Source organism: Aptenodytes patagonicus, chromosome Z (genome assembly GCF_965638725.1).
Source record: "Aptenodytes patagonicus chromosome Z, bAptPat1.pri.cur, whole genome shotgun sequence".
Classification (NCBI taxonomy): domain Eukaryota; kingdom Metazoa; phylum Chordata; class Aves; order Sphenisciformes; family Spheniscidae; genus Aptenodytes; species Aptenodytes patagonicus.
The window spans coordinates 18511757-18538639 of NC_134982.1; the positions used below are offsets into that span (position 1 = coordinate 18511757).

A 26883-nucleotide genomic window follows, 5' to 3' on the forward strand; every position below is an offset into this window, starting at 1 on the left:
CCTTACAAATGAAGCAATGTTACTAAAATCTCTATGGTACATGACTTTGAAGAAAAAAAATAAAAAGCTCCCCAGACATGAACAGTCTCTTAAAACATTTCAGTACTTAACACTGTCTCTGATTTGTGCACCAATTAATTACTAAAGGTTCCCGTAAGACATTTTCAAGGACATAGCTGCATAATTCACAGTTGAGCAGAAGTCAGAATACTGACTGAACTCCATGGCCCCTCATGGCTGTGGCAACAGGATATTGATCTTTGAAGATTCACTAGATTTTCAATAAAGTCCATACCAACTTCCACTTTGACTTTATCAGTCAGAGACCCCAAATGCTAGATTAGAGTCACAGAGTAATTTGGCTTGGAAGGAGCTACTGGAGATCACCTAGTGCACCCTCCTGCTCCAAGTAACACTAACTTCAAAGTTAGATTAGTTCACTCAGAGTCTCAGGCAGCTGAGCTGTGAAATCTCCAGCCTTTGTGGGCAAACTATTGTACTTAACCACTCCTCTCGTGGATGTCTTCTTTTTATAGTCTTTATGTTTTTTAGCTTTCCTTGCTACAACTTGTGACCACTGCCTTTTGCTGTCCATCTCCGGGAAGTGTCTGGCTCTGTCTTCTCTGTAAACCCTCTCTGGGTAGTGTAATACTCGACATCCCTACCTTCATGTTTGTGCCTTAGGAGAATATGCTCCTACTTGAGCAGTGTGTATACTGTAGCCTGCCTCTGTAGTCACTGGAGAGACAGATGCCTGTAGTTGGATGGGATGCCTTTGAATCAGTTTGTCTCTAGATCTCCATGAGAGGCATACCTGCATAAGTCTTGCAGTGGTTGTTTATGCAGACTGTATTCTCAGTAAGAGTTCCATGTAAATTAGTTTTATGTGGAAAAAAAGGCATTTTTGAGGAGCTGAGGCACCCAATCATCAGTTCACATACATGACAGAAAATCTCTCCCTGTAGAGTGAGGAGATTGCATCATGTTGCCTACGTGGTGAACAGAGACACCCTAGTATTAAAGTGAGTATGTCTTGGCTAGGATAAGAAAATCTTTTTTTCTTTCTTAATTTGCAGAATCATGCAGACGTTTGTTACACAACAATGGAAGAACAGCAAAGAGAAATCTAATTGTACGCACAATAAGAAGGTGTCTGACAAAAAGGTGAAATCCCCTCTGCACATCTTTTCTACATTGCGCAGGTAATAGCAAGGAAAATGAGCCGTTAACACCATATCCTGTTCAAAATCCACAGCAGACTTCACAAGGTGAAATGTTGACTTTTCTCCACAGAGGAGTGCTCTATTTATATCTTACCTCATGGATTTCCAGTCCTTGCCTTGCATGACATAAAAGTGAACTAGGTACTACTGCAGCTTCTAAAACTATTTGAAGGCAGAGCATTTCAGTGCCCTACTCTCTGAAACAGCCATGTTTCATCTAGAATTGGAAAGAATTAATTTTATATTATTTAACTTGTATTTGCATCTTTATAGCTTGGTAGCATTTGACTGTTACTTGAATAGCAAGAATATAAATATAAGTAATATATACAAGTAATATATAACATAATAATATATATATTTTATATATATATAAAAAATTTTGTGGTTGTCTAGCTGTTCTTTCCACAGCTGTGCATATTTTTAATTTTTTAAAACTAGAATGGTCATTAATGAAAGACTGATTTTTAGAGCTGCTGAGCGCCCATGCCTCTCCACTGTTTGAGTACATTAATGTTCACTACTTCTGAAATGCAGGCACAGAATTTCAAAGAACAAGGCATTAAAAACATAAGAAGTAGCTTATGAATAGTTCATTTGAATTCATTATCACTTCTGCCAGTTACTTATACTCTTAAGTGTGTATAAAATCAGGCTCTGATTTTACTTCTTTCAGGAATGTGACTGTTTACTCTAGCATGTTTTCCTGCTTATGAAGGGTTGACAGATCACCCCTTCTGTGAATTTGAATCGAATGTTTCTTTGAACATTCCTTCTTTTTGACGAATTTTGCCATTCTAAATTCTGTGTATAAAAAAGAGAGGGAGTACAGCGATCACTCACATCAAAGAAGGGAGGAATGTCAAAGATGACAAAAGATTGTCTTTTCAAAGCTAGAAGAGGAAGATGGTGTTTTAAATAGAAAGCTTACCCATTCCCTATCATGCCACACACCGTTGCCTAGCGCAGGCTGTAGCTTAGGCTTTGGTTTTATTCAGAAAGGGCATACAAAAGCCAGCCCAATCTTTCTCCTCTTGCAGGGGAGGTTTAGATTGGATGTAAGGAAAAATTTCTTTACTGAAAGAGTGGTGAAACATTGGAACAGGCTGCCCAGGGAAGTGGTGGAGTCCCCATCCCTGGAGGTATTTAAAAGACGTGTAGATGAGGCGCTTAGGGACATGGTTTAGTGGGCATGGTGGTGTTGGGTTGACGGTTGGACTCGATGATCTTAGAGGTCTTTTCCAACCTCAATGATTCTATGATTCTATGATTTGGCTGCTGCTGCAGTGCCTGTCCAAAGATGGCTCAGCCCAAATGCAGGGACCCCTTCTCTTCCTAGAGCGCTATTCCTACCTCCTGTCTGCAGGAGGGTGGTAGTGAGCCAACTGCAACAGTGAGTCAGCAACCTCCATGTGCATCTTCTACTGTCACCACTTGCTAACAGGGTGGGGAAACCTGCCAGCCTCTCCCCTTGGGGTTTCACCTCTTTTCTGTTCGATCCAAGCCCAAAAAATACTCCAAAGACTGGCGTTGCTTGTAAAGCATAGAAAAATGATTCAGCATACCTGTTATGTGTTCTTGCTTTGCAAGGACAGGCGAGTGTGAACCTTACAGAAATGTGACAGTTCATGTGAATGTTGTTTCGTAAAAACCTTTTGCTCTTTACTTTCTGCATTCATAATTTAGGTCCCTCACATTCTCATTTCTAGTGTTATAGAGCTAGAATTTGTCTAGAACAGGAAAGAAGGGCATCAAGTTGTCTGCCACAAAGCACCCGGATCATTATGAGGTTTTTAAAAATAATGTTCATTTCAGCTGAATTAGATTTGATTTACTGCCTGCAAGTTTCACTGCTCATTATATCTTCCATCTGGACATAGAATTTGTTATGCTGTGTCCAGAAGACAATAACTTTAATGGGTCATGCCATGATGATTACATAGGAAAGATAGATTTTGATAAGGCAAATGTGTTATAATCTCATGTGAAATATGTGGTTTTAATTTCGAAGATAATTTCCTGGATAAATGGTTTTGTTTACAGACATAGAGACCTTTACAGAGCTGTAAAGATATAGCTCTAACTTCTACTTAATTAGTCGTCTTTTTGATCAATGAGCTTGTGTGTAAATAGGAGTAAGATGTCTATTTGGTATTGGAAAATTAGTCCTACGTACAATTGCTCATTTTTTTAAAGTTGAGCTGTGTTTATCACTAGTGAAATACATAAAGACAGGTGACATTAAAAATTTTTACATATGTGTGGTCTTGCTTGGTTTGCACAAGATTCTGATTATTCTCCAACTTTGTCTTCTTTATTTTTAAGGTCGCCAAGTTATCCTCCACCTGGCTGTGGTAAAAATAAATCAAAACTGAAGTCAGAACAGGATGGCATCTCCAAAACTCACAAGCTACTGAGAAGGACTTGCTCTAGCACAGTGAAGGCGGAGGATATGTGTGCCACAAAATCTCACAGAACCTTTGGCCGCTCATTGTCGAGTGACCCTAGGGCTGAACAGACAATGGCTATTAAATCGCACAAACTGTTGAACCGTTCTGGCTCTGCAGCTGTCAAGCAGGAGGAGTGCATCACTTTAAAGCCCCATAAGCTGTTAAATAGGTCATGTTCTGGGGACCCTCGATGTGAGCACAACAGCACCTTGAAGCCCCACAAACTTTTAAGCAGGTCCTACTCCAGTAATCTTAGAATGGAAGAATTGGATGGATTGAAGAATCACAAGTTACTCAGCAAGACTTACTCCAATGCCCCTAAATCATCCAAAATGGAGCCTTTCAAGGAGTCCACCATAGCAGAGAGCAGGAGGCTCTCTCTTACCTCAGGGCTTATTGGTATCTTAACACCATCTTCATCATCACCTTCACAAGCTGCTGTGCGTAATAATTTTTTTATTCTGCTCATTTTCCTCCTATTCTTTTCCAAATGTGCTGTTATGCTTGTTATGCAAAGGCATTAATACTTAGGATATATGTTAGTGAATATATTGGATATATTGAATGTATTGGAAGACAAAAGCAATGGAGTCAGCTTTTTAAGGAGGATTTTAACAACTGTGCATGCACATATATTTAAGTTATAAAACCGGAATTTGCTTAGGTCAAGACAGAGATTTTACGTCACGTTGAATACAGCTCAATGTACCTGCTGGCCATGGGAAAAGTTAAATCATCCATTTCCTTCCCTGCCTCTTTTCTTGCTGCAGGAAGAAGGGAGAGTGTGCACTCCTGTGCTGCAAAATTGGCTTGGTCACACAGGTCTTTTCTCATTTCACTGGTTGCTTTGTCGGGGAAGCAGCCGTCCATTGGCTTGTTTGGATGCCAAGGCACCTCTCCTTCTGGTCTTTGCATCGGTGATCGTCATCATAGTGGAAGGAGCGCAGTCATGATTCAGCTCACCTCTTGCACATTTGTGCTTTGTGAAAGGTTTAACGTTCAAACGCGCTGGTGGCAGCCAGAGGTCGGGGAAGGAATTAGGTCCACACTGGCACCCTTTCTTTCCCCAGACACATGATCGATTGGGAAAACAAAGCATAGCACATATTCTTAAATTTAAGAAAGAGAGCTCAAAATTAATTCTTCTGCCTCTGCCTCTTAAAAGATGGCTTTTATACTTTAGAGGAAAGAGTGGGTCTGTTTGCACTCTTTCAAGGCACCTGTCTGTTTTCTGTGTTAGATCTGGGGAGAGGCACTTAGACGACAGTCCTCTCCACTCCTTTAGCCTGGTGGTACCTTGATGTTCTCAGCAAGAAAAAGCTGATTCTTGATTGAAATGCCATACATATATTCAAAATAGTTCATTCTGAATAATGAAATTACATTGAGTATGCTATGTCTCATGGTAAATTAGTTTAATAAGCTGTGAGCTATACTCATCAGATCTAAAAGCAGTGATATAGTATCATAAAATCATTTATATACATGCTGTCGTCCTGTAATGGGCACAGCAATATTAATTTAAGGTGAGCCAACAGACTTTTTACTTGTCACAGTTTAGAGGTGCATTTTTTTCTGAATCAGCAGAGGATGTCTTGACATAGCAAGACTTTTCTCTCCTGAAGTTAATAGGAGAAGTCCCATTGATTTTGATAAGATAATGAAGAGTTGACTAAGTGGTTTCATCACTGATGTTATCAGCTGATATGGAAGAAATGCAAGCTCTGCTTGGCAGTCTATAAAACCTACCAGTAATTTATTGCTAGAATGCATTTACTTTGAGGGAAAATCATCACATACATGGTCAGGTGCAGTTTGACTGATGTTAGCGGAAGGGCATCAACAGTCCATTTCACATTTTACATGTAGGCACCAGATATATGGGTAGCCTGGGTGCCTAACTGCAATTTGAAGTCAGTGGAATGTGGAAGCGATGAATTGGGACCCTAACTTCTCTTCAGTTCTAAGCTAAAGTATTTCAATCTCATATATGAATACAATTAGGAGGGTTGTTTCCCAGGAGAAAAAAAGGAGAAGTTTCCCAATTAAGTAATTAGAGAAATGAAAGGAAATAAGCCTATAAACAAAACAAAAAAAAGCTGTTAATGGAGGTGATCTGACTCTTACTCAAACAAGGTTTGATTGAGACAGATGTCAGCCTAGAGGAATTTTGTACCTTACTGACTCCTGTAACAGAAGTTCCTTCTAATTTATGTTGCTGTGTGTTGAAAGAAAAAGGCAGAAAGTATTTGAGTGAGATCTGAGCACAGAGATCTGTTAGCGTCGTTCTTACAGAAGTGAGATCTTAGTAAATATGAAAGACAAAGATTTTCAGCCATTCTGAGAGTTACATTAGTCTTTCAAGCCTAAGCAGATAGCCCATATTTGGATAGAAAAATACGCAGTTAAAATTTAATGGAAGTTACCAAATGCCAGTTTATTAGAATGGAGTGAAGGCCCTGATGTTTCCATTTGAGATTAAAGTGTTTGGGATGCTGAGATACAAAACCTCATCAGATTTAAGAACTAAAAAGACATGCTAAAAATCTACCCCACACTCAGCAAACAGTAAAAGGATTGATTATTTGTAAGGGCTGTTTTTTGCAAATGAGAGATCTTTTTAGATGCAAATATTGTTTAATTAACATATTTGCATGCAAAAAATACAAGTATTTTACCATTTCCTTATAATTAGTCTGCCAACACTGAAGTTGCCTCAACTTTTTCCTTGCAGCAAAATTATGGTGCAAAATGCATTCCGGTACGAGACCGTGGCTTTCTTGTGCAGGTAGGATGTCATATCTTACCCATTTATAAAACACTGTGGAGCATGAGCTGACTGTTAATTATTTTTAAGCAGATGTTGTTATTCTCATTTTCATTGTTCTCAGACTATTGAATTTGCTGAGCAGCGGATACCAGTATTGAATGAATACTGTGTAGTTTGTGATGAACCTCATGTGTTCCAGAATGGCCCAATGCTGAGGGTAAGTGGCGTGCTTGCTGGGATAAACAATGCATTTTATAATGCCTTAAATAGCAATGGACCATACAAACCTGTTTAAAACTATTGAATTATTTCAGATTTGTTTCATCCTAATATCTTTTTAAGATGCGAAAATGTAACGCATATTAACTGGATTTTGCTGTGAATTTGAAAAAATTGTATTGCAAGCAAGGGAGATGGAGATCGGGCTTTTATAATACCATAGAAACATAAAGGGGGGATATATTTCACTGAACACTGTTGTGCTACGGTGGTCACAGCCAGATAAGATAGAGGAAGTGCATTAGAGTGCTTTCCCAGTCTGGCATGCTTTTAAAAGCTTAGGGTCACCTCAGTCCTTGAGCTCTTATCAAGCCATGACCAGGGTATTCAGATACACTGTTGTTAATGCCACCAGGCTGTGAAGTTCTTCTGACCCTCTTTTGCTCGTGGGCCGCTGGAATGAGCCATCCTCCATAATGTGATAAAAAAGGCAGTAGAAGGAGGTGCTCTGTGATGTGTCTGATCTAGCAGTGACTAGTCCAGGGGCACTGTTGTGGTTCAGTATGCCCAAAGTCTGGCCAGTTAGGCAGCACTTCCTTCCTTTCACTCCTGTATAACTGGGAACCAGGAATTTTGCACGCTGAATGTTGTACCCTCTCATGCTGTTGGTGGATGCATACAGTGAAAAAGAGTAAGATTGGTCATGAGAGACACACTCTACCTGGAGCTACTGGATCAGTGCAGCTTTGTGGAAGAATATATTAGGAGAATAAAATTCTTACCTTTAGGACTGATCTTGCAGTTTAGAATCCTTTTTTCACCTGTCCTGAATCCTATGGAAACCTGAGTAAACTTAAAAGATTAAAGCCATGGAAAACTGTTTAATACCAGTGTGTGAATGGTTTGACACCTGCCAATTTCTCCACGGTGTGGCGAGCAACTACACATATGTTGAAGCAGACATCATCTATGATAGTTCCATGGAACTAAATTCAGGAACGCTATTGCTTACACTGTAGCAGAAGTCACCCCAGTGTCATCCCCTGTGACACTCAGTGGCACCACGGTCAGGCATTCTGACTGGAGGCAGGGTATGCAAATAGGCTGCTAATAGGATTTGCAAAAACATCTACATATTCAGTTAACACCATTTTAAGTCATGGTTAAACCTCTATACTTCTGAAAATCCTATTAGGTGTTCTTTTGCCTCTTCAAGATCATATCTACCTTTTAAAAACATAGTTTCTGCCAGATTTATCAGCAACCAAACCCTGATTAGAAGCCTGTAGAAAAGGCATCAGTTTCTTGTTGTTCATCTTTGAATGCACTGCTATGCATATTACCTGTGACAAGATGAGATAAGACAAAATGAGTAATGTTTGGATAGTGAGTAAAGTTTGGATAATATATATAATGATTTAAATTATTGGGTTTTATCTATTGTCCATAGGACAAAGCAAACAGTAGGATTTATTCCTGTTCACATGATGAACTATTAAAAGAAAACAGAATGGAAAGTCATCTGCTCTAAATAAAAAAAATCCCTCAGAATTACTTTTCTCTGTCTTCAGCTTAAAGAGGGGTCATTTTAGTTATCTGTTTGAGAGTTTGTCAGCACTTCAAAACAGGAAAGTGCAAACATGTTTGCCACTAAACATATATTCATCGGTGCCTTTGCAAGCAGCATAACCTAGCAAGCTTTGCTAAAATGACAGGGTGTCCTTATATAACCCAGGGAGAAGGAGATCTAACATGCTCTGTGTATGCTTGAATGACTCAATAAGCAATATAGAGCCATTAATGAGTTTGCAGTTCTGTGGGAAGGTGAGAAAAGATCTCAGTTTGAATCGAGCATGAGCTTGCCAAAGGGTCTTAAGGAAATTTATGCTTCATTCTACTGAGCTCTGGCAGAGGCAGCCTAAAGTAGTCAATTGTAGGGTTTATTTACATACTTCAGCTGCACACACACATACACGTACATACATATGTACATATATATAATGTATATAAAGAGAATAGAGAATGAGCCAACTGAAAGAGTACTTTATGTTTAATACTGCTGCAACAGCAGATCTCAGAAATACAGTACTTTATTAAGCAGAATGCAGGGGGCTTTCATTTAAGACAAGGCTACATGCAATCTTGCCTTATGTCACTTAATGGATCCCATATGTAGCATCCCTGGCCTTCATAAAGAGCTTTAGAGCGCTCATACTTTTGATACCAAGTAACTTCACCAGGTTTCATAATGATCAGAAACTTGCTATGGTCTGCTTATATTTTTAGATTCTGTGTCTAGATCCGGTTTTCTACAGATGTCCATATCTCAAAGGCATTACTTAAATAGGCTCTATCTGTAGTTCGTTGTATCACAAGAGATGCCACAGACTAAATAGCTCTGAATGGTTCACCAGGCTCTTCCTTTAAAGAATAGTTCTTCCAGACAGTTGCACACAGGGTCATGTCTGGGTGTGTGTATCCTTAATGATGAGTTTCCCTTTTACCTTTTGGACCTTTTTTTCAACAACAAAGAAGGCATATGAATTTATAAAAGCATAGCAAAGTTACTGCTTGAGAAGTTATTTTAAAATGTATTTAGGCTTGATTTTCTGGTATTTAATGGAGTTTATGCAGTTGCAAAGAAAGCAGAAAGGAATTTGATTCTGTAATCCTCCAGTATGTCAGCCTGACACCTTTCCTGAACTATAGTTTAATTAATTGTCTTGAAATGCAGTTTAAAAAATTCAACAATTGCCATCAGAAAATAATTACATTCTTTTAATACTGTAAACTCTCATACCTGGGTGTAAGTTTTTGTCCTGGCTATTAATGACTTGTGTAATTCAGATGTCTCATCCTCAGGACCAGCTGAAGATACCAGGTGAAACTGAGAGATAAAGTTTTTCCTTTCTGCAGATTTGCTTTACAGGCTATGTTTTTATCTTAGTTATAAAGTATCTTTAAATCAGTCTCTCTCAGCACAAGCTTTCTTCTCAGTATTGTGTTTCTTTGTCCTAGATAACTTTTTCGGGGGGGTGTTCTGTTTTTAATATCTATTTCAATTTACTTTGTTTTCTTAAAATCTTGACATCTTATTTCCTGTAAAATAAGAGCAACTTGATGACAACAAGATACGTCTTTTTGTATAACTTAATGTAGACACTAGATCCACATGGCAGACATACCATTGTATGGAAGATGTCTGTTGCAGAACAGCTGCATAACACAATTGTGTATGTTTGGCTTTATGCTCTTACAATGGAGACTTACCTTGCTCCAGAGCCCACGGTACTAATCTAATCATGCAGATGTTCCCTGCTGGTTCAGGGATCCTGTTGTACACAGGAATCTTTGGATGTTGTTAGGCTATCTTAGCCACTTATTGAGGATAAATAAAGAGGCTACCTTAGTGACTTACTGAAGATGAATAAGGACAAAATTCTTAGATTTCTCTTGGGAATTTCTTTACGGAGCGAAGTATGGATCTTTCAGAACAACCAGTTTTCTTTTGAGCTTCAAAAGTTCCCTGAAATACAGAAGACCAGAATTACAGATACAGTTCCTGTGTGTACTCCACAAGTGCATGTATAGATAAAAACACATTATGTAGATGGGGTAACTTCAAAACACTCACAAACCTAATGCTCTCACAAGGAACTGCAGCTGTATTACTGTGAAGGGCAGGGACAAAGGTTCTCTGGAATGGAAGAAGAAGTCTTAGAAAAGTACTATAATGCATCATGAAGCTATAACACTCTTCTTTATAAAGGTCCATGGTCCATTGCTTCATTCCATCCCCTTTTTAAAAAACAGTAGTAAAGTAGGCAATGCTTTCCTGTAGGTATTCACACCTTTCCCATATGAGATGAAGATGAATGTAATTTCTCATCATAGCATGTTTTTTTAGTGTTTATTTCAAGAGCACAGTGAGATCTAATGATAATTTACAGTGCACCTGAAGTTATAAAAGCTAAATTGGATGTTTAGAGATACACACTTATATAGAATGCCACTGAAAACTGAAAATTCCTGAAATCACTTCATGGCATGATTTTCAGTCTTTCTGCAAAGCACGGGGAAAATTCAGTGAATACATGGATCCTAAGAAGAAAAAGTATTATTTAACCTCTTGCATAACATAGACCATACTATTTCACGTGGCTATTCCTAATGGTGATCTGAATCCTACATATTTCACTCTTCACAGAAGGATTAAGAAACAGCTTTGAAATCATTAGCAAGGGTTGGGACTGCAGCCTTTACATCCAAACAGCTCCCTTATCTCATGTAAAGAATCACAGTGCATACTCCTGCAAGGAAAGCTGTGCTGCACAGCTCTTAGGAGCTCTGCCATCAGTCTCTTCTGAAGCAGGTCTTTGCTCAGCTTTGAAAAACAGTGGGAAGTACAAGGTCAGACATAGGTTTTGTACTGAGGAGAGACGGAGAAGGCAGACCTGGTAAACTTACTGAAAACAATAAAAGAGTCTGCTCATTTGAATCACTAGCCTTATGTTACTGTCTTTGAATTTGTTCTCAACAGAGAAGTTGTTTAGATGAGTAAGACATGGACTATTATTTGTTTGTAATTAATGGCTAGATTTGAATTGTTTCAAAAACGTATTTTGAAATGCTTTTTTTCTGACATGTTCAAACAGTTGGTATATCATTCACACATTGTTAAAATAGTTAAATAGATTACCTTGGTTTCTGTCACAAACTACCATATTAGATTAAATATTAGAAGTAAACTTAGGAAATTTTAATGACTTTCACAAAGCCCATTCTGAAGTACTGAGATAGTCTCCCATGGGGCATGTGTCTCTAGTGACAAGCCCTTGAAACTGGAGCTTGTTTCATCCACTGTCCTTCACTGGCTTTTGAAAATCTCCAAGGATGGAGACTCCACAGCCTCTCTGGGCAACCTGTTGCAGTGCTTGATGAAGCTTTAGAGAAAGCTAATTTTAGCTTTATCTAAAACCTTAGACAAAGTTTAGATAAAGTTAGTCCTGTATGAGAGAATAAAAGCACTAACTGACCTCCAAAGCTACTTTTTCAATGATTTGGTTCATCTAGCTAAAAAATGTATTTTCCAAAGCAGATATAATAATGTACTAAAGAAACTTCAGCATTATTTCATTCTGTATTAGAAGTCTATTAACTTTTTTTAAAGCCATATGAAATTCTTCCTGTTACTTTAGAGCTGATAATAATATTCTAGGGAAGGACTAAGTTGCATTTTAATAACGCAACAGTTTTGCTGTTATATTAGTAGAGAGATATCTTGGTTAGGAATTCGGCATGTACTTTTATTACAAACATTTAAATCTAATGAGATCATGAGTCATTAACGGAAGTGGTTATTATATTTAAGGATCTGATTAAAAGAAGTATAATAAAAATATATTATCATGTATTATCATATTCAAAGACTGGAGGAAAGCTAATGTCACTCCTTTCTTCAAGAAGGGGAGGACCCAGAGAACTACAGACTGGTCACCCTTACCTTGATACCTGGGAAGGTGATGGAGCAGCTAAGCCTGGAAACCATTTCCAGGCACATTAAGGACAAGAAAATCATCAGGAGTAGTCAGCATGGCTACACCAGTGGGAAGTCATGCTTGACCAATGTGATAAACTTCTATGATAAAGCGACCGGTCTGGTAGATGAGGGGAAAGTAGTGGATATTGTCTACCTGGACTTCAGTAAGGCCTTTGACACTGTCTCTCATAAGATCCTCATAGACAAGCTGTTGATGCATGGTCTGGATGAGGAGATAGTGAGGTAAACTGAAAACTCGCTGAATGACTGGGCCCAGAGGGTAATGATCAGTGGCACAAAGTCTAGTTGGAGGCCAGTAACTAGTGGTGTACCCCAGGGGTCAATACTGGGTCCAGACCTGTTTAATACCTTCATTAATCACCTGGATGATGGAGCAGAGTGTACCCTCAGTGAGTTTGCACATGATATAAAACTGGGAGAAGTGGGTGATACTCCAGAGCGATGGGCTGCCATTCAGAGGGAACTTGTCAGGGTGGAGAAATGGGCGGACAGGAGTCTCACGCAGTACAACAAGGAGAAGTGCAAAGTCCTGCACATGGGAAGGAACAACCCTAGGCACCAATATATGCTGGGGGCCACCCAGCTGGAAAGCAGCTTGGCAGAAAAGGACCTGGGGGTCCTAGTGGACACGAAGTTGAACATAAGCCAGCAATGTGCTCTTGCGGTAAGGAAGGTTAAGGGTGTCCTGGGCTGCATTAAACAATAGAATTGCCAGCAGGTGGAGGGAGGTGATCCTTCGCCTCTACACAGCACTGGTAAGGCCACACCTGGAGTACTGTGTCCAGTTCTGGGCTCCCCCATACGAGAGAGAGATGGAGCTACTGGAGAGAGTTCAGCGAAGGGCCGCTAAGACGATTAAGGGACTGGAGCATCTCACATAGGAGGAAAGGCTGAGAGAGCTGGGACCGTTCAGCCTGGAAAAGAGAAGGCTCAGGAGGGATATTATTAATGTCTATAAACACCTGAAGGGAGGGTGCAAAGAGCACGGAGACAGGCTCTTTTCAGTGGTGCCCAGTGACAGGACAAGAGGCAATGGGCGCAAACTGAAACACAGGAGGTTAAATTGGAACATCAGGAAACACTTTTCTACCTTTTTCACCTTTTCTGAGGGTGACTGAGCATGTGAGCAGGTTGCCCAGAGGGGTTGTGGAGTCTATATCCATGGAGACATTCAAAAGCCATCTGGACACGGCCCTGGGCAACAGGCTCTGGGAGAGCCTTGCTTGAGCAGGGGTGTTGGACCAGATGACCTCCAGAGATCCCTTCCAACCTCAATCATTCTGTAATTCTGTGATCATATTCAGCTTTTACGTAGTATAATTTAAGACATGTGGCTAATGTCTGTCTTACTGCCTGTGCCTTCCCAAATTCCTCATTTACAAATACTAAAGCCATTGGTAAAACAGCATCATTGAATGGATTTTAAAGACCTGTGAGGCAATTATACAGGACAAAAAAAAGCTCGGAATGTATTCAATAAGGTGATAAAAAAACCCTCTGTATAAATAGTTTTTCTTCCAGTCAAGAAGTCTCTTTAGAGTGCCATCTTGTGTTGAAACCTCAGACTGAGGCCTCTTTAGAACAAAGCAGGAAATAGTAAAACCTCAGCAAAACTAAATATTGAAGCTAGTTTCTTTGAAATTTGTACTCTGGTACAGACATCTCTGCTGATTAAAGTTTTGCCCATAAAATACGAATGGTAAATACTGTAAAACAATGTTTGAAGTACCTGTTGTTTGTATTTAGCTGTAAAAATAAGTACAGTCTCGTAATTCTGACATATCTGTTCTTATATTAGTAAGCTAATGTTTTTAGAATGTTTTTCACCCCTACATACCTATATAGAGCTTATAGTAGCTTGACTTCATTGAACTTATAGTATAGAAGAGACAGAATAGACTCTTTCAGTTGGAAAGGACCTACAATGATCACCTAATCCAACTGCCTGACCAGACCAAAAGTTAAAGCATGTTATTAAGGGCATTGTCCAAATGCCTCTTAAATACTGACAGGCTTGGGGCATCAGCCACCTCGCTAGGAAGCCTGTTCCAGTGTTTGACCACCCTCTTGGTAAAGAAATGCTTCCAAATGTCCAGTCTAAACCCCCCCTGGAGCGCACACTTCACGCGTGTCCTATCACTGGATCCCAGGGAGAAGAGCTCAGCACCTCCCTCTCCACGTCCCCTCCTCAGGAAGCTGTAGAGAGCAATGAGGTCGCCCCTCAGCCTCCTTTTTTGCAAACTAGACAAGCCCGAAGTCCTCAGCCGCCCCTCACAGGACATGCCTTCCCGCCCTTTCACCAGCTTTGTTGCCCTCCTCTGGACGCATCCAAGGACCTTCACATCCTTCTTAAATTGTGGGGCCCAGAACTGCACACAGTATTCAAGGTGAGGCCGCACCAACGCTGAATACAGTGGGATGATCACCTCTTTTGACCGGCTGGTTATGCACCAGTGTTTGATGCACCCCAGGATGCGGTTTGCCCTCTTGGCTGCCAGGGCACACTGCTGACTCCTGTGGAGCCTGCTGTCGACCAGTGCCCCCGGATCCCTTTCTGCAGGGCTGCTCTCCAGCCACTCCTCTCCTAATTTATGCTTGTGCCTGGCATTACTCCGTCCTAGGTGCAGAATCCGGCATTTGGACTTGTTAAATTTCATGCCATGGATGATTGCCCAATGCTCGAATCTACCTAGATCCCTCTGCAAGGCCTCCTGTGCCTCAAGAGAGTCAATAGCACCTCCCGGTTTGGTATTATCAGCAGACTTGCTAATGGTGCATTCAACTCCTGCATCCAGATCGTTGATAAATTTATTGAACAGAACTGGCCCTAGAATTGAGCCCTGAGGAACACCGCTGGTGACTGGTCACCAGCCAGATGTAGCCCCGTTCACTACAACCCTTTGAGCTCTGCCCTTCAGCCAGTTCTTCACCCAGCACACGGTGAACCTGCTCATCCCACAGTTGGACAAGTTGTCCAGCAGGATGCTGTGAGGGATAGTATCAAAAGCCTTACTAAAATCCAGAAAAACTACATTCACTGCCTTCCCTTCATCCACTAGGCAGGTGACCTTATCATAGAAGGATATCAAATGAGTTAAACAGGACTTTAGCTTTGTGAACCCATGTTGACTGTGCCTGATGATTGCATTTTTCTTTAAATGCCTTTCAGTAGTACCCAGTATAATCTTCTCCATAATTTTTCCAAGAACTGATGTTAGACTAACAGGTCTGTAGTACCCTGTAGTACTTTGACTTAATTTGAAAATTCAGGACACAGGTGTACTTCTTGGTAATTATATAGTTTTAAAGCAATTCCTAAATCAGTGTAAGTCCGTAAATATTTAATTTGAATAAGTTTATTTTTAAATATATGTTTTAGTATAAAGCAAAAGCCTGTCAGTAAGGGTTATTAAAATACAAAGCTGAATTTTAATTTTAATAAATCATAGGTTTTTTAATCAACTATGAGCTAGTGCTGGATGCTTCACTCAGAAGTATAAACCATGGCAGAGTAGGCAGATGTGCATTAAACTTGCCTTTCAAAATAATGTTGATCATTAATAATTGAAAATTGCTTAAACTCGGAAGCTTGATGAACCTTATGTTACAGTTAAGGGTAATTCTGCATGATTTCAGTAATGATTTAAGTAAATACAGAAACATACAGTTTGGACTCAAATCTTTATCTTGTAATTTTGTGGGAGTGTGTTCTAAGATTTACCTAATTTCATCAATTTTGAATTGAATTGACCCTTTCTGTTATACTCTAGGAGACATAAAAGTCTTAATCTCATAAACGTGCTTTGCTCTAGTCCTCTTACAGAGAATGAGAATTTTACATACAGCATTTAAGCAGCACTAGTAGAAAGTGTACAAGTGCCTCATCAGTGCCTGCCTTCCAGGTACTGCTGTTACCTTGTGTGTCAGAGCTGTAGATACAACTGAGGTTTCTGTGGCATTTGTTAATTCATATGAAAGCATGGCTTACAGATATAAGCTATGAGAGAGCTGGAAGAGACCCTTTCCTACAGCTCTGGATTCTGTTTCAGAATTAGTAATGTTATTCTTACTGCTCCAAATATAACTGATCCTTAGGTAATATGGACTCAGGTGGTGGAGAATTAGCAACCAATCTTATTTTGCCTTTTATTACAAATATAGCTAAGACATACCTAAAAATCCATAACTGACACAAACTGTGAAATAAACCTTAAAAACTTGAAAGCTCATTTGCAAAAGAGGTCTTTACCTACCAGACTCCTTTCCTCTCTCCCTCCTTCTCTACCGCCTGCTCTTTCCTCCTTTCCTCCTTTCCTCCTTTCTTTCTTTCTTTCCTCCTTCCTTCCTTCCTTCCTTCCTTCCTTCCTTCCTTCCTTCCTTCCTTCCTCCCTTCCTTCCTCCCTTCCTTCCTTCCTTCCTTTCTTTTTCTTTCTTTCTTTCTTTCTTTCTTTCTTTCTTTCTTTCTTTCTTTCTTTCTTTCTTTCTTTCTTTCTTTCTTTCTTTCTTTCTTTCTTTCTTTCTTTCTTTCTTTCTTTCTTTCTCTCTCTTTCTTTCTCTCTCTTTCTTTCTTTCTCTCTTTCTTTCTCTTTTTCTTTCTCTCTTTCTCTCTTTCTTTCTCTTTCTTTCTTTCTTTCTTTCTTTCTTTCTTTCTTTCTTTCTTTCTTTCTTTCTTTCTTTCTTTCTTTCTTTCTTTCTTTCTTTCTTTCTCTCTCTCTCTCTTTCTCTCTTTCTTTCTTTCTCTTTCTTTCTCTTTCTGCCTGCCTGCCTGCCTGCCTTTCTTTCTTTCTGCCTTTCTTTTTCTTTCTTTCTTTACTTTCTTTTCTGCTTTTCTTTCCGCCTTTCTTCCTCTCTCTCTTTCTCTCTCGCTCCCCCATCCTCTCCCCACTTTTTCCCCCTCTCCCTCCCTCCCTCCCTCTCTCTCTGTGTCTGTATCTATCCACATTTTCAGTATTATTGCTGCTGTCTTATATCCTTACCCTTCTGGTGAGTGTACTGAAGAGAAAGAGAGAAGTTCCTCCTGTGGAAAAACTAACAATTACCATGATCGACAGTAGGAAACAGAACAGAGATTTGCAGTTACATTTCATCTTCATGCCTGTTGCTTTCATTAGGAGAAGTAAGATGATCGCTAATGGTTTCACCTTTACCATTTGTTACATTTGCTGTAAGTCAGGCTATGGGCCTTCTCTGAGCTTCTCCTTTTAGATCAAGAGTTTTTAGGTGTGTCAGTCATGTTGCAGCCTCATTAGTGTCTGTGTGACATCCCTCAGTATACAGGAAGGGGTGGCATATTGCTCTTCTGAGCACAGCTGCAGCACACATTAGAAAGTAGCAAGATAGATCAATATTGGCTATGAAAGTTTCAGCTTTTTCGGATTGAAAGAATGTCTGGAAAATATTTTAAGTAGTGTATGAGTCCAGGAACCAGAATATGTCATAGTACCTAGGTGGTTTGCCTGTCTGCCATTCACAGTCACTGCTGTAAGAAGTAACACTTGGGTTGTAACATGTGGAAACTCTGAAAGAGCCTTTTTTCATCACAGCAGCAGTTGGGTGGGTGCTACTGAGCATGCAAAGAATGGGGATGGCTAAAGGAGAAGTCCAAAAACGTCAAAACCTCAAAAAATGCTTTCTGCTTCTGTCAGTGCCTTCTGCTTCCAAGCATTTGCAGTCTCGGGTTAACTACCCACCTCTTATTTTCTTCTGGCTTTTCCCCACTGGAATAATTATCCTTCTAAACAGTCTTTCAGCACCAATGATCTTCACTTAGCTAATAGTTTTGTGGAAGTCAATGGCTTTATGTTAATTTTCTCCTTTCAAGTGAAAAATAAAGTGTATGTGAGACCACAAGACCACTAGCAGCTGCTGTTGTTGAAGAGGAGTTACAGCTGCCCTCCTCAGGTAGTGGAGAACAAAGCTGCCCAGCTAGTCAACTCTGCATGCCTTCAAGGTGACGGTTAAATCTGTAAAATTCTGCGTGCACCTAAGATGAGGTTCACGTTTGGAAATATATACTTAAGTGTATAAGCCCTATTTTGTTGTGTATTTTCCCTTTGAAAACAATGGAAACTAGTAATCTAATAGAAGTTGGATATTCTGTACCTTTGTGGATATAGATCCATACCAGTAAGAACACGCCTATACTTTCATGTACATACACAAAAGTTCTTGGAAAGTTCAGCTTGCTGAATAGTACGTGTACTTCAACCAAAATAAGAGTATCCAAAAATTACATTGGAACAACATAGCTTTTGTAAATGTGTTAGTGGTGGTGTTCTTGCTTGTTTAGTGTGGCTAGGGACATTTCTCATATTTATGATATGAAGTCAGAACAGGACTGTTGCTGTCCCAAGGGCTCACATCCTACTACAAGAGAAGACACAAGTGGATGCCATAAAGGGAAACACACTGGCAGTATGCAAAACATTAGCAGCAGTGTAAGAGCAGCCTTGAATCCCAGTTTTCCCATAAAGCTTCTGATTTTCTTTAAGCTCTGTCTTCTAGAATTGATTTATTAACTTAGTTTTCATATAGAATCATAGAATCATTAAGGTTGGAAAAGACTTCTAAGATCATCGAGTCCAACCGTCAACCCAACACCACCATGCCCACTAAACCATGTCCCTAAGCGCCTCATCTACATGTCTTTTAAATACCTCCAGGGATGGGGACTCAACCACTTCCCTGGGCAGCCTGTTCCAATGTTTCACCACTCTTTCAGTAAAGAAATTTTTCCTCACATCCAATCTAAACCTCCCCTGGCGCAACTTGAGGCCATTTCCTCTCGTCCTATCGCTTGTTACTTGGGAGAAGAGACCAACACCCACCTCGCTATAACCTCCTTTCAGGTAGTTGTAGAGCATGAGAAGGTCTCCCCTGAGCCTCCTTTTCTCCAGGCTAAACAACCCCAGATCCCTCAGCCGCTCCTCAGAAGACTTGTTCTCCAGACCCCTCACCAGCCTCGTTGCCCTTCTCTGGACACGCTCCAGCACCTCAATGTCCTCCTTGTAGTGAGGGGCCCAAAACTGAACACAGTATTTGAGGTGCGGCCTCACCAGGGCCGAGTACAGGGGCACGATCACTTCCCTACTCCTGCTGGCCACACTGTTTCTGATACAGGCCAGGATGCCATTGGCCTTCTTGGCCACCTGGGCACACTGCCGGCTCATGTTCAGCCGGCTGTCAACCAACACCCCCAGGTCCTTTTCCGCCAGGCAGCTTTCCAGCCACTCTTCCCCCAACCTGTACTGTTGCATGGGGTTGTTGTGGCCGAAGTGCAGGACCCGGCACTTGTCCTTGTTGAACCTCATACAGTTGGCCTGGGCCCATCGATCCAGCCTGTGCAGGTCCCTCTGCAGAGCCTTCCTACCCTCGAGCAGATCAACACTCCCACCCAACTTGGTGTCGTCTGCAAACTTACTGAGGGTGCACTCGATCCCCTCATCCAGATCATTGATAAAGATATTGAACAAGACCGGCCCCAAAACTGAGCCCTGGGGAACACCACTCGTGACCGGCCGCCAGCAGGATTGAACTCCATTCACCACAACTCTCTGGGCCTGGCCATCCAGCCAGTTTTTAACCCAGCGAAGAGCACACCTGTCTAAGCTGTGAGCCGCCAGCTTCTCTAGGAGAATGCTGTGGGAGACGGTGTCAAAGGCCTTGCTGAAGTGCAGGTAGACCACATCCACAGCCTTTCCCTCATCCACTAGGCGGGTCACCTGGTCACAGAAGGAGATCAGGTTCGTCAAGCAGGACCTGCCTCTCATGAATCCGTGCTGGCTGGGCCTGATCCCCTGGTTGTCCTGCACATGCCCTGTGAGTGCCCTCAAGATGAACCACTCCATAATCTTCCCCGGCACCGAGGTCAGGCTGACAGGCCTGTAGTTCCCCGGATCCTCCTTCCGGCCCTTCTTGTAGATGGGCATCACATTGGCAAGCCTCCAGTCATCCAGGACCTCCCCCGTTAACCAGGACAGCTGATAAATGATGGAGAGTGGCTTGGCGAGCTCCTCCACCAGCTCCCTCAGCACTCTCGGGTGGATCCCATCCCATAGACTTGTGAGCGTCCAGGTGGCGTAGCAGGTCATTGACTGCTTCCTCTTGGATTATGGGGGGTTCATCCTGCTCGCTGTCCCTGTCTTCCAGCTCAGGGAGCTGAATACCCTGCGGATAACTGGTCTGCCTGTTAAAGACTGAGGCAAAGAAGGCGTTAAGTACCTCAGCCTTTTCCTCATCCTCGGTGGCAATGTTCCCCCCCGCATCCAATAAGGGATGGAGATTCTCCTTGGCTCTCTTTTTGTCATTAATATATTTGTAAAAACATTTTTTGTTGTCTCTAACGACAGCGGCCAGATTGTGTTCTAGCTGGGCTTTTGCCTTTCTCATTTCCTCTCTGCACGACCTAACGAGATCCCTGTACTCTTCTTGAGTTGCCTGCCCCTTCTTCCACAAGTGGTAAACTCTCCTTTTTTTCCTGAGTCCCAGCAAGAGCTCCCTGTTCAGCCAGGCCGGTCGTCTTCGCCACCCGTTCTTCTTACGGCACATGGGGACAGCCTGCTCCTGCGCCTTTAAGACTTCCTCTTGAAGATCGTCCAGCCTTCCTGGACCCCTTTGCCCTTCAGGACTGTCTCGCAAGGGACTCTCTCAACCAGCGTCCTGAACAGGCCAAAGTCTGCCCTCTGGAAGTCCATGGTTGCAGTTTTGCTGCCCCCCCTCCTTACTTCACCAAGAATTGAGAATTCTATCATTTCATGGTCGCTAAGCCCAAGACGGCCTTCGACCACCACATCTCCCAGTAGTCCTTCTCTGTTAGTAAACAGCAGGTCAAGTGAGGCACCTCCCCTGGTAGGCTCACTTACCATGTTTTCATTGGTTCTAACATGCGCAATTGTGGACAAAACCAAAATATGTGTGACAAACAAAAGTCCTCCAAATGTTTGCTTCTTAATTGTAAGCCAATCTTTTCATTTTGGAGGGAAAGAAAGGAGTTGAAATGGTTGAACCTAACTAATGACTGGAGTAGAGGACAGTGAAACAGCCATACCAACATCTGTTGGAACACTCTAGTAACACTTGTGGGAAATTTAAGTTAAAAGCACCTGATTTGATTACACTGGGACAAATTTCAGAAACAGGATCCAATAGTGCTCTTAAAATGGCTGGAGTTTGGGTTAGAAGGCATCCAAGGTGGATATATGAAGGCAGGCTATTGAAGTGTCCATACAGCTACAGGGTTTGGGTTATTTTCCCCATTAGACTGCAGAGCCAGAATATTCAGTGGACATAAAGGTTCATCAAATACATAAAATCAAAAGAATTGTATAGACCCTAACCATAATGTCTGTTCCTCTTCAGAGCTCAAATTTTGCTGTCTTGCTTCTCATATCTACAGTTCTCCAGCCTTAAGATCTTAGCTCCAGTGACCACCTGAGAGAAGAAAGGCCTTTCAAATGTCAAACATAAATACAATGACCATTTTCCTAACTTCTCTCTTCCAGATGCTCAGACATTTCTAGGATCATAACGGGGGGGGGGGGGGGGGGGGGGGAGAGCAAAGATGACAAATCCTGTGTTCCCTTTGCCATCTTTAAGTCTCAGGATAACTTACTTTGTTGAGGTTGTAAACAAAATGTCCAAAATAAGTATTTTCTTAACGCTTTTCTTCATGGCAAGCATGGCTAAACTTAGATTGCTCTACTATTCCAGAGCAATCCCTTGCTCTGGAATACAAGGGAGTCAGTGTATACTGTTGATTATGATAGTCAAGGTGTAGTGCCACCATGCTTCCCCAACTACACAAATGATTCAACCACCTTCTAAATGTGGAAAACGTAAGAATAATGACAATAATAAATACTTTTTATATAGTGTGCCATGGCACAGTGATCATGTTAGGCTTCGTCTGCTGCCTAATGCAATGTAACACAGCAGATAAAATAAATCAAATGGGTGACACTGTATTAGACTTGAAAGATGATAGCTCTTGTAAAGCAACTGATGTGAGAATATGTCAGTGCAGTAGATTTCAAATGTTTATTGACGTCTTGAATCTTTGAAACCCAGCAAATGCATATTTTAAGGGCTATGAAACAAGTGACTACAAATACAGCAGTATGCTTATTACTGACAAAGCTGGTGCCTGAAACAGAATTCAGCTATATTTTATTTTCTTTGTGTGTTCAATTCATTTTTTCATTTCTGCAAGTGCTTCCTAGGGACATTGGCTTGAATTTCAAAGCGTACCACTACGAATGCTTTAGTGATTATTGTGGTAGCTAGATTCAGAATTTTTAGTTACAAAAGTTTAGTAGTGCCTACCAAAGATCATTTTAAGTTTCAGTGAGCTAGGATTTAATAATATGGATTCAAAAAATAGTATCCAAAAAACACTTCTGGTGATTTATTTCAACATTGTAATAAAAAGTTATGTTTATTGGGGTCAATATTAAGGAAGGTTTAAATTTGTGTTTCTTTCTTGTACTTCTTTCAACTGTTTATTCATTTTGAATGCTTATAACAATTCACTGTGTGATTCATTACTTGAGCCTTCTGAAAACTTGATCTGCTAATTATCTTTCAGTAAATAAGCATGGAGTTGTTGTAAGGGTTGTAACCAATTAGGAAGCCTATGAAGTCATGCCTAGTCTCTTTACTTAAAGCTGTGTTCTTTTTTGTTTCTGCTCAATATGCAGTTTAAATAAGTTTTTTTATTTGATCATTGTGGTGGCATTGTGAATTAAATTTTTCAAAAATACAGGCAAAAAACTGGTTCAACAGCATTTTTATTTTTTTTTTTTTATATCTGGAAAAAGAGTGGAAGCGCCTTTATTTATTAAAATAACATGTGGCCTTCCCAAATATGGTATTTATTCTATAAAAATATAATGCATTTTCTTAAAGTTTACAAATAAATTGTTAAATTAGTTAAAAATTAAATTAAAAGTAGCTTCAAGAAATTTGTCTTCTAGATCACATTTTTATGTGTGTTCTCAACAGCAGAATGACAAGCTGTGAAGAATAAACCTGCATTTATGAAAGGGGTGTGCCCCCGTTAGTTTCTGAATTTGTTCTCCATTAATTTTAACTATGTAGGAAGTTTTCAGAGTATGATAGGAATAGTGTTAAGGACATTTGGGTACTATGCCTGTAATTTTGGTTCTGTAATCTGTTTGGAGTTCTTTTAAGTTTAGCTTCTGTGAGTACTTACAAGTTTTAGAGTGCTTCACACTTGTTCTTTAGGTTATTTAAGTGCTTCTCTAATGTATCTTCCTCAATAATTGACATGTATTCATAATTTGAAATTAATGTTGCAGTTAATAACCAAAGGAAAAAAAAAACATTAAATGTGTTTGGGTTTTGTTGTAGGTATTACATGATAAAACCAAGAACCCAAAACTAAAACAAAAAAATAATTAACTTTCTTTCTCTGTGTAGCCCACTGTTTGTGAACGGGAGCTCTGTGTATTTGCTTTCCAAACATTAGGAGTGATGAACGAAGCTGCTGATGAAATTGCAACTGGGGCTCAGGTAGAATTATCTAATGCTTATCACGTGTCTGATTTTCTATAGTATACTCAGTCTTCTCAGTCTCTTCTAGTATTTATTTTGACTTGTATTCTCCATACGAGTACTGTTTGGTAAGATTTATTTGTCCACTCCTACAGCTTTAAATACACTGTTTCATGCATGGCATTTTCAAATGGTACTAATGAGGTGCTTCCATTGTTTTGCTTCCATGTAATTAGAGTAACCCTGTTTTCCTGTTCTGTTGTATTCAGTTAGGTCACCTGGGTTGTTAATAAAGGCAGCCATTGTCATTTGGAGATAATTCTCATTTATTTTCACCTAATGAGCCATTACTACTCTCATGCAATTAATAAGCTACTTCCTGTTCATGGTGTTGGGATGCAGCGATCCACTGAGCATCTGTTGTTTTGATCATTAAATAACAGTGGGAAAGTCCTTACTGATGTTGCTACATAGGTTTTTTTCTCTCTTCTCAAGGATCAGGAATTTAATATAAGCTTGCTTCCTGACTCTAAGTTCAGTTATTAACGTAGTTATAACCATATCATTGTTTTCTTTCATAATTTTGTATGTGCCTTAAAACAAAGTATTTTAAACTATGTTTCCAAATCGCCATTTAAGCTTAGATTAAAGTAAGTTCAAAAGTTAAAAGATCTTAGGATCCTTTTAAGATCTTAAGTTAAAAGTTTATACATCTTACGGAAAAGTGTGTTCCTCTCTGATTTCCTAGACTTATGTCACTCACTGTGCATTTATGTAGTAAGCAACATGGTTTTTTTGGAAGAGCAAACGTTCAGGTCAGTTAACTTTAACTAGCACTAGTGAATCTAGCCACTGGGAATAAACTATTCAGCTAAGTGCCTGAATACCGACTATGGGCATATCGTCAAAGGAAGAAACTTGCGGCAGTGTATGCCAGCTTCTTCACTTGAGAATACGACTGCGGGATCTGAACATCAGCTCTTCATCTGATGTCTGAAGACTAGATGGCTATATTTGCAACATCTAGCATACCAGACATTGGGATACCTGTGTAAGCTTGTAAGAAATGGAGAGAGGTGTGCTGATGAAGCCCCACCTCTTCTTCAGCCTGAAATCCTCTGAAGACCTCAGCTATGTGTTTCAAGGAGCTAGAGTCTTATTTTTTTAATTCAGGCACTTACGTGGTACATTACAGGTACCTTTAGAACCATAGAAGCATAGAATAGTTTGGGTTGGAAGGGACCTCTAAAGGTCATCTAGTCCAACCCCCCTGCCGTGGGCAGGGACATCTTCAACTAGGTCAGATTGCTCAGAGCCCTGTCCAACCTGACCTTGAGTGTTCCTAGGGATGGGGCATCCACCACCTCTCTGGGCAACCTGTGCCAGTGTTTCACCACCCTCAGCGTAAAAAATCTCTTCCTTCTATCTAGTCTCAATCTACCTCCCTTTAGTTTAAAGCCATTCCCCCTTGTCCTGTCGCAACAGGCCCTACTAAAAAGTTCATCCCCATCTTTTTTATAAGCCCCCTTTAAGTACTGATAGGCTGCAAGAAGGTCTCCCCGGAGCCTTCTCTTCTCCAGGCTGAACAACCCCAACTCTCTCAGCCTTTCTTCATAGGAGAGGTGTTCCATCCCCCTGATCATTTTTGTGGCCCTCCTCTGGACCCACTCCAACAGGTCCACGTCTTTCTTATGCTGAGGGCTCCAGAGCTGGACGCAGTACTCCAGGTGGGGTCTCAGCAGAGCAGAGTAGAGGGGCAGAATCACCTCCCTCGACCTGCTGGCCACGCTTCTTTGGATGCAGCCCAGGATACGGTTGGCCTTTTGGCCTGCGAGCGTACATTGCTGGCTCATGTCCAGCTTTTCATCCACCAGTACCCCCAAGTCCTTCTTGGCAGGGCTGCTCTCAATCCCTTCATCCCCCAGCCTGTATTGATACCGGGGGTTGCCCCGACCCAGGTGCAGGACCTTGCACTTGGCCTTGTTAAACCTCATGAGATTCACACGGGCCCACTTCTCGAGCTTGTCCAGGTCCCTCTGGATGGCACCTTGTCCCTCAGGCGTGTCAACCGCATCTCTCAGCTTGGTGTCATCTGCAAACTTGCTGAGGGTGCACCCGATCCCACTGTCCATGTCATTGATGAAGATATTAAACAGTACTGGTCTGAAAACAGACCCCTGTGGGACACCACTTGTCACTAATCTCCATCTGGACATTGAGCCGTTGAGCACTACCCTCTGGATCCAACCATCCAACCAATTCCTAACCCACGAAACAGTCCACCCATCAAATCCATATCTCTCCAATTTAGAGAGAAGGATGTTGTGGGGGACTGTGTCAAAGGCCTTACAGAAGTCCAGATAGATGACATCCATAGCTCTTCTCCTGTCAACTGACATAATCACTCCATCATAGAAGGCCACTAGGTTGGTCAGGCAGGACTTGGCCTTGGTGAAGCCATGCTGGCTGTCTCGAATCACCTCTCTGTCCTCTATGAGCCTTAGCATAGCTTCCAGGAGGATCTGCTCAATGATCTTCCCAGGCACAGAGGTGAGGCTGGCAGGTCGGTAGTTCCCAGGGTCCTCCTTTCTACCCTTTTTAAAAATGGATGCAATGTTTCCCTTTTTCCAGTCTCCAGGGACTTCACCTGACTGCTGTGACTTTTCTCAAATGTCATGGAGAGTGACTTGGCAACTACATCAGCCAATTCCCTCAGGACTCTGGGATGCATCTCATCAGGTCCCATAGACATATGTTCAGGTTCCTCAGGTGGTCATGAACCTGATCTTCTCTTACTATGGAAGGGACTTTGCTCCCCCAGTCCCCGTCTTGCTGTCCATCCACTTGAGCAGTGTGGGAAGAGAGGCTGCCAGTGAAGACTGAGGAAAAAAAGTTGTTGAGTACCTCAGCCTTCTTCTCGTCCGCTGTTACCAGTTTGCCACTCATGTTCATCAGGGGGTACACTTTCCTTTACCTTCCTTTTATGGCTGACATACCTGTAGAAGCCCTTATTATTCTTTGCGTCCCTTGCCAAGTTCAGCTCCATCCACACCTTGCCCTTCCTGACCCCATCCCTACACAACCGGGTAGCGTCCCTGTACTCTTCCCAGGATACCTGTCCCTGCTGCCACTGCCTGTGCATTTCCTTCT

At 41.2% G+C, this 26883-nt stretch overlaps 1 protein-coding gene across 1 annotated transcript in view; it reads left to right on the forward strand.

The window, feature by feature from the left end:
- Nucleotides 1-26883, forward strand: part of PARP8 (poly(ADP-ribose) polymerase family member 8) — a 126404-nt gene that overhangs the window by 82398 nt on the left and 17123 nt on the right. Inside the window, exons 11-15 of the mRNA XM_076362631.1 lie at nucleotides 1077-1202; nucleotides 3549-4113; nucleotides 6408-6461; nucleotides 6565-6660; nucleotides 23659-23751. Coding sequence (XP_076218746.1) covers nucleotides 1077-1202; nucleotides 3549-4113; nucleotides 6408-6461; nucleotides 6565-6660; nucleotides 23659-23751 — 934 coding nt within the window. The remainder of the gene's footprint in view (nucleotides 1-1076; nucleotides 1203-3548; nucleotides 4114-6407; nucleotides 6462-6564; nucleotides 6661-23658; nucleotides 23752-26883) is intronic.